At 31.4% G+C, this 9,037-nt stretch overlaps 1 protein-coding gene across 1 annotated transcript in view; it reads right to left on the bottom strand.

Moving 5' to 3' along the window:
• Positions 1-9,037, bottom strand: part of mtmr4 (myotubularin related protein 4) — a 57,207-nt gene that overhangs the window by 38,875 nt on the left and 9,295 nt on the right. Inside the window, exon 2 of the mRNA XM_016248309.1 lies at positions 1,065-1,154. Coding sequence (XP_016103795.1) covers positions 1,065-1,154 — 90 coding nt within the window. The remainder of the gene's footprint in view (positions 1-1,064; positions 1,155-9,037) is intronic.

The raw sequence follows: 9,037 nt of genomic DNA, 5'->3' as shown, positions 1-9,037 counted from the left end.
GTGTGTCATCAAAGTACTGCGAGAGCTATAAGAGAGCGCGGACGTCTCCTTATGCTTTCTCTCGCCGTACTTTGATGTCATAGAGAATGCAAATGTTAGATGGTCAAGTTTTTTTAATAAAAAAAAAAACAAGCAGATAAAATTAGAAGTAGCATTAGAGTAGAGTGCTAGAGTTAGAGGGTCAAATGAAGATGAAAGAGATGTGTTTTCAGCCGTTTCTTGAAAATATTAAGGACTATTAAGATGCTTGATTCTTGATGCTTGAAAACAGCCGAATCCCGTACATTTTGGGGCGATTAAGGAATCCCAGCCGGATACATTTTTGTAGGTCCAAAAAGAGGACATGTCCTGGCAAAAGAGGGCGTATGGCCACCCTAATTTATAATCTATTGCTAATCGATGTATTCTTTTTAAAGTAGCATATGGAACATATTTTCTGCCTCATTCTGTGACAAGAAGCCACATCAGATCACAAAAGAAAGCATGTGACTGGTGTTGTGGAGTAAAAAGGTTATAATGTTCTCTTTTGTTGGACAACAGGTTTAGAAATGTGAATACAAGGGAGGTTTAGCTTTAGGCATTTTAATTGAAGCATGTTTAGCTTAGTTAACGGAAGGCATCAGAGCAAGTGTAATTACTGCATTCACGCGCTCCTCGATGCTCTCATTTCCCGCGTTGTGCTTTTAAGTCGGAATGTGAAAACAACATGGACTCTCGTTACTACAAAGATGTGTTGGATTTGTATTATTAGAGCTTTCCGCAATGTCAAGCTCTTGCGCTCTTCTTCCCGTGTCTGGTCTCTGGACGTCCCCGCTGTGTCGGTGTCATTGCTTTGTCCTTTTGATGAATTTCACTCTTTTCACCTCCACCCCACCGTCTCACCGTCTCCCCAGACCTCTCATTTGATTGTCTTTTCACACACACACTTCAGCGCAGAGGACAGGCACAGTGTGTGTGTGTGTGTGTGTGTGTGTGAGGTGTGTTAACCCACTTTCTTTACAGAGAGCAAACATGTGAGATGAAACTCAGCATGGGAGAGAGCAGACATCAGGCGTGAAACTGACCTGTAGAGCGTCGTCTTCTTTGAGCAGCTCTTTCTGGGGGAACAGGTCCCGGGCCTGAATGTACTCCAGACTGGGCGGCCCCTCCTCACCCTGAAAACACACAAAACACGGTATCACATATCAACAAACTGTTCCAATTCAGAACTCTGACTGGACGGGCCGTATTTGAATTTAACCCCGTGTCAGCAGAATTCTAAAGTGCCTGTCATTGGAATGTTCTGTTGCTTGGCAACTTGGCCAAATTCTAAAGCATGTTTACTTTAAGTATTGCCATTACAGCCGTTTTATTTTCTTATTTTCATTATCACGATCATTCGTTATTAGTAATGTATAATGAAGCTGCTTATCTTAGAATTTTATGGAGATCAGACATAAACTTTCCTTTATACACAAACAATTTTCATTCAGAAACTGCTATTAAATTTCACATATTTTGGGAGGTTATTAGCCATTTACACGAATATTTGTAATGAGTCATTGGTTCGACAACCTCTATATAGCAAGGTAAAAAAATAAACAAATACAATATTAAAACAATATCAACTATATGTAATATAAAAATAAAATATTACAAAAAATAAAAAAACAAATATTAAAATAAAATACAAAAATAATAAACTAAATTGTTGTTACTATTTATTTTATTTTTAATATTTATTATGTATTTGTTTTAATTTTTATTTGATATTTTTTTTATTATTAAACGTTAAATTTTGAAGTAGAATGACTGAAGTTGTATTATTTTACAACTTCGAAAAATCTTTTTCACAGTGTCCAAATGAAAATAAACAAGTAATATCATCCAGAAAAACTTGAAGTCACATTGGTAAAATCCTAAATAAAAAATACTACCATCCCATGATGCACTGCAACAAGCTCAATAAAAAATAAAAATCCAAAATGGTAGATAATGAGATAAATGTATCTGCAATTTAATCAATGCTGAAAAATATTAAATCTAGTTAAAAGTGATTATTTGACTCAGTATTTATGTACTCTGTGTATTTGTTTGCTTATTAATCACACTGTAATACACACACACACACACACACACACATATATATATATATAAAGTCAAACCAAAATGTATTCAGACACCTTCAACATTTCTCACATTATCAGAGTTTATTCGCTATAGTTTAGAAAATGGTAATAAAATATGACAAGAACTCAGAGTTAAACTGTGTCAGAACAAATTATAATTTTTATAATGTTAATTATAAATAACATTATTGATAATGTAAAATAAAAGCGTGTGCTAAACGCATGAATGTAAATGCACTAGCATCATGCATGAGTGAAACAGGAGATTTGAACACTGGTGTCATTTAAACACGCCTGTGTCCTTCCTCATGCACACGGATGGACGATGGAAACCCGTGTCTCCATCTGCTGTCTGAACGATGTTTCCAGCAGTGACGTAACCGTTCTGCTCCAGTCACAAACTACAATCATGACTGACAAACCAACGAACGACTAGCAAAAGACGACAGACAGCTAGAGAAAACATCATCAACATGTACCGCATTCAGTGTTAGCTGCAGCGGATCTGCTGTGAGTTATGAGCGTTTACAGAGTGACTGTTCACACGACATACACTGCAGCTGAATGATTAGGGGGAAGAAAAAAACCTGTAAAAACTGCATTTACAATTTAAAAGGCTAAAAAAAGAGTTACAGGTTTGTGGTGCTTAATTGTAGAGCTGCAAAAGCAACACACCTCTCCACAGAGAACACAAGAGGCAGCCCACACGGAGGAAAGCTCTCGAATGCAAACTTCACAGCATGCAACAACAAGATTTCTACATTTCAGAAGAAACTGGGAGAGGTGCAGATGTCACTGCAGAGTGAAGAACATCTGAAGACCTTCGCTCTGAACTCTGCACAGTTTGATGTTTGAGGAAAGCGGAAGGGTAAACATTACGATGAAACACACACACACACAGCTTTCGTCATCTCTTTCCATTTCGTCATGCAGCGGTTCGGGCTGAAGTTGCCACACAGGGCGTGTTAAAGTCTGCAGCCAAATCAAATGAATTTGCCATCAGCAGCCGGTCAGAATGAGAGGAGCGTTAGCAGCTGGACGAGGTGTTATGAAGGAAAAGGTCATTGCATTCATACAAGGTTATGAAAAACTTCACATTAAGACCAGTACAATAAGACATTTATTTAAGTATTATGAGCAGCATCATGAAACTGGTGCGGTCCAGAGTTATTTTAGTTTTTATATACTAAAATACATTTATATACTATTATAGTTTATAGATTTTATTTGTAATTTTTTTTGTTTTCACTTTACTTTTAAAGTTTTTGTAATTTTCTTGTGTGCTTGTCATTTTTATTAGTTAAAATAAAATAATATTTTTTTTTTAAATGAAATAAACTACTATGATTTAATGTCTATATAGTTTTAATTAAACTATGTAGACTTTTTTCTTTTAATTCCAAAAGCTTTGGTGAAGCGCAGTAACAGATATAAAACTAAATTTAACTAAACTAAATTTAATACATTTATTTGAACTGGACTGAAATGTATTTAACAAATCAATCATGGAAAGACTGAAATTATGTCATATTTCATGTCTTATATATTAAACATTTTACTGTATTTTATAAAATACTTTTAATAAATCTTAGCATTTTACTCAATTAAAATTAAAAAATGTTTAGCATTTATATACCATATTTTTTATATACTATTCATGCATACTAGTTTTTTAATATTTAAAATTATATTTTATTTTTACATTTTCTTTAAGTTTTAGGAATTTTATTGTCTGTTTTCGTCATTCTTACTAGTTAAATTTTTTTTTTTATAAAATAAAACAGAAAATAATATTTTTTAAAAATGTCTATATATAGTTAAACTAATTTACTTATTGGTTTTAATTTATTTAGTTTTAGATATTTTAGTATTTCAAGTTAAACAAACAAAAAAAAAGTTAAAAATTTTTTTTAAATACATTTTTAATATTCGATTTCATTTCAAGTAACTTTTATTTCATGGTTTTAGTTTTAGTTTTAGCGTGTCTGTCCCTGGCACAGATAGGGACTTGTCAATCACGACACTGAAACGTGTCCAAACCCACAGCGACCCTTGAGGTCGGCTCAAAAGGTCAAAGGTCAGAGTGAACAACAGCAGGTGTTCAGTGGAAACGGCAGCCGAAATACCTGGTGAAACTTAGTAATAGGGCTGCCACTAACGACTATTTTTACTTTGATTAATCTATCGACTAATCGATTAATTTCCCGCAAAATTAAACCGATAAATAAATCTACAATTTTAATAAAGAACATTTTATTAAACTTGCAACTTTGCCATTCAGTAGTGTACCATAAAGAAGTATAAATGTAAACAAGCCATTGACGAAATGTAAAACTAAAAGTGTAAAAATGTAAATAATAATTACAAAAGTCTTCATGTCAATATATCCACATGTTCTGGGCTTCTGTTCATTACAGCTGCGAGTGCAACTACAAAGGGAACATTTTATTCACATTAAATAAATGCAATGTTTAGAGTCCACTAGAATCAATTATTAATTTTATTATTAAAAATTTTAAGTATTAAAAGTACTCTTAGAAATGTGTAAACAACAGAAGCAAGTGTCCATCTCACAGTCCAAATCACTGAAATCAAAGTTCAGTATTATAGTGTAAGAATGACAACATGTCCACATGATCTGGTCTACTAATAATAAAATATTATAATTAATTTTTGTGGTAATAAAAACAGATGTAGGCTAAGTGAACAATAGCCTTTAAATTGACTTAAAATACATAATTCTTAACCCAAAAGTTGGGTTAGTCCATATTTGACCCAAAGTTGGGTTGAAACAACCCAGCATTTATTTTTTTTTTTTTTAGAGTGGAGGAGCACTTATTGGCTTATTAGTCATTCATTTCTACTTTTTTTTTCTATATTTTGAAATGATAAAATCACTATTATAAAATAATCAACAAATCAGATTTTGTCAGATTTGTACACTTTTTTTTTTGTGCATGAAGAAAGAAAAGTCACAAAGTGAACTTTTCTTCAATTTGCTACTAAATCACACAATCACTGAAGTTGGTCAGTTCCATATACTAGAAGAATAATGGTACATTTAATAAGAATGGAATTTATTATTTTTCTATATAAAAATTCGATTTTGCACTTGTTCCTGTTGTTACTAAAAGTAAATTTTGTATGCATCTTAACTCAAGCTTAGTGCTTTACTGTCAAATATTATTAGTAGCCTAACTGCACTTATTAATGCAAAACAATAGTAATTTCATGATTAAATGATCTATATTTTAATACTCCCGCACACCACCCCCAGCGCTACCAAATCTGCTTCTGGTGCCACTGCTCTCAAATGTTAGTCTGGAGCCCTGCAGGTAGGGCTGCACAATTTAGCCAAAAAGTTTTAAATATATATTAATATGGGTATTCATTATTATTATTATTATTAAATAACAATACACAAATTACTAAAAAACATTAAGAAATATTACTATTGTAACCATTCACTGCTAAATAAATCAAGTATTTAATAAATAATAATAATAATAATTGATTAATAATAATTAATTTATTTAATTTTACATTACAACTGAAAAAAAAAATCCAATTGTGATTTTCCTGAAATTTGTGATTTAAAATAATTTTAAAAGTTTTAAATATATCTCAGTATTAATAATTGTGATGATGACGATTATTATTATTAAATAAAAATATACAAATTACTAAATGATACTATTGTAATATATTGTATTGTACTATTGTAATAGTTCCCTGCAAAATAAATCAAATATTTAATAATAATAATTTTACATTACAGCTGAAAAAAATTATCAAATTTGTGATTTTTCTGAAATTTGTGCTTTAAAATGATTTATAAAAATAATAATAATTCCATATTACTTTTTTTAATGAGATCGATAAGGGTATTAAATATAATTTTTTATAAAACAAAAATATGTAAATTACTAAATAATTACAAAACAAGAAATATTACTATTGTAATAGTTCACTGCAAAATAAATCAAATGTTTAATAATTATAATAAATGTTATTTTACATTACAACTGTAAAATTACAAAACAATTTTTTTTATGACTGACTGACTTTCTTCATTTTTGAATATTAAACCATCAAACTTTTTTTTTGATGCAGTAAATGCAGGAAGCCCGTCTTTACGAGAGCCATCCTGGAAATGTCCTTAGATGTAAGGCTACATTTACACTGCTGCGTTTATGTTTTAAAATGAAAACGATCCTCGTCATACTGGCGTTTCCACTGCGTTTCAAGCCGGCTTTCCACTATCTCCGACAAGCGCCAGACCGGGCATTCAGTCATTCATTTCCAATGGAGAGTAGCGCGGGAGCTGCGTGGAGTTCCCATCATATGCAGATGTCTGTTCATACTAACGTTACACGACCGAAAGCACGTGTTATGTGACCATTCATGCAAACTGTAGCATCATGCTACATAAGACAATAAATAAGAGTTATATTCCGCTTTTACTCAAAACTCACTTTAAACCACCATCGAGTGTTTGTAATAACTTCCGATTGCCATCTAATGTGTGTTTTGGCCATGTAATGCTGATAATATTAAATATGTTATTACCTCTGAGTCAGAGCAGCGATCATGGAAGAGAGAACACAAGCAGACAGCGCTGGAAGCTGCTAATGCTCATCAGTAAATCAGTGGAAAATAAATAGAAATCATGATTCTGTCTGAGCTATGCGTTTTAAAACGAACACGCACTAGTGTAAATGTAGCCTAACAGATGTGTAAACTGAAGACTATTTGAGCTTTATTAAAACTATTTGCACTGATTTGTGTTGGTTACATTTTGTTTCTTTGTGCAGTGGCTCAGGAGATGAGTCTCTGAGATTGTATAAACATCAATAAGCTGAAAAATAAAATCTTTTTTTTTTGATAATGTAATCTTAAAAATTGATTTCATAAAATTGGTATCGAAAAAAGTATCGTTCAGGAACCGGTATCGAAGTCAAGGTATCGGTATCGAAAATTTTTGACCGATACCCAGCCCTAATAACTACAGCTCCGTGGAAATGAAAAAAAAAATAACGATATCGGTCAATCTCTACTAAACACTCTAAACAGAAAGAGCAGATAGAATTAAAACAATAAATAAATATTGATTCTGCATATCGGTTATTGGGCACATAAAAACACAAATATTCTGTATCAGTTATTTAAAAAAAACACAAAAAAAACCACAATATCGTCCAATTTCTAATCTCTGATGTCTTAACATGCAGGCTACGTAGAAATGTGTGGAAGTGTGTGTTTGGCTGGAATGGAGGAGACAGAGTTAATAGAGTTAAAATAGAATAAAACTTCCGTTAATAGAGACGAACGTCTACAGAGCTCTTGATTAAGCTGAAGAAAACTCTTCAGCCGCTCATGTAAATGATCCAGCACTTTCTGCATTACGCAGATGAATGGAGAGCTATTGTTTCCATGTCCCTGAGGCGTGGCGCCAGCAGAGACTCTGAGGATTGCAGTCGGCACGCAACGAGCCAGCGATCGGCCCCTAGAAACACCCTTCACAGTCAAATCACAGTAACCAGCACTCAGGACGGCCACATCAACACCGAACTCAAGCATCCTGCAACCAAAGTGAGGTCTACCAGGACAGAACATCATTTATTTGCTCCAGTGTTGAGTATGCATACTTGGAGCTATGAAAAAGACAAAGTGCGTGACTGGTGGAAAAAACTTGTGACAGCAATTCAACATTCAATTAAATAAAATTTGATAACACTTTACATTAAGGATACATTTAATAAACATTAGTTAACTACATTAGGTAACAAACTGACAAACAAATAGCACTAAAGCATTTATTATTGCATATTATTAATTAAATGTATTAATTTTTTGTAACTACATTAATTTTTAAACTAAAATCAAGTTAATATTTTTAATGGACCTGAGCTGACATGAACCAACAATGAACAGTTGCATTTGTATTGTATTAGTATAACTAACATTACATATAAATTGAATAAATACTGTAACAAATGTATTGTTCAATATTAATTAAATGAACTGCAACAACTAATAATATAATAATTATACTATAATATATAATTATTATAATAATATAATTATAATTGTTATTATTATTATTATTATTATTACTACTACTACTACTTAGAAATATAACACTACCACTGTAAAAAAAAAAAGTATAATAATAATATTAACAATTTTGTATTGTATTTTACAGTGGTAAAATTACTATACTAATATTCAATCTAATAATAAAAATTTTAATAAAAATAATAAATATTATCATCAATATTATTATTATTATTACTACTACTAAATAAAAATATAAAAATTACTAAAAACAAAATAACAAATATTACTCTTGTAATATTTCACTGTAAAAATGTATTTATGAACAATATAATAATTTCACATTTTTACTTTATAAGTGTAAAATTACAATACTTTAATTCATTCTAATAACAATAATTCTATTATTATTATTTATACTACTAACAAAATAAGAAATAATACTCTTGTAATATTTTGAAGATTAAAATTGAAAAAAATTTAAGAAAAAGAATATAATAATTTTAATAATTAATCATTTTTAAATTAATGACCGTCTTAAGTTCTTCATTTTCAAACAATAAGCAAACACACATTTATTTTGACCACAGGGAGCACTTTTTTTTTTTTAAACCACAGGGAGCCCTTAAACCTTCTGTTGTGTTGATAAGCGCTTCTCATTACAAGCATGGGAAGGCGTTTGATGCATGCATTTAGTTAATTTATTTAATTATATTGCAGCCTGTGCAATTTGATAAGTTTATATGAAATATTCCATCTGCAGTAAATAAACAAGCGATAATGGTGATGTTCGGACTTGGAGCCACCAGAGCAATAAATTACAGAGTAGAAATGAGGAGAGATAGAGCGAGAGAGAGAGAGAGAGAGAGAGA

The sequence above is a fragment of the Sinocyclocheilus grahami genome, unplaced genomic scaffold (genome assembly GCF_001515645.1).
Source record: "Sinocyclocheilus grahami isolate Dianchi unplaced genomic scaffold, SAMN03320097.WGS_v1.1 scaffold875.1, whole genome shotgun sequence".
In the NCBI taxonomy this organism is placed as follows: Eukaryota; Metazoa; Chordata; class Actinopteri; order Cypriniformes; family Cyprinidae; genus Sinocyclocheilus; species Sinocyclocheilus grahami.
Note: the sequence above shows the minus strand (reverse complement) of the source record. Positions and strands in the feature narration are given on the sequence as shown.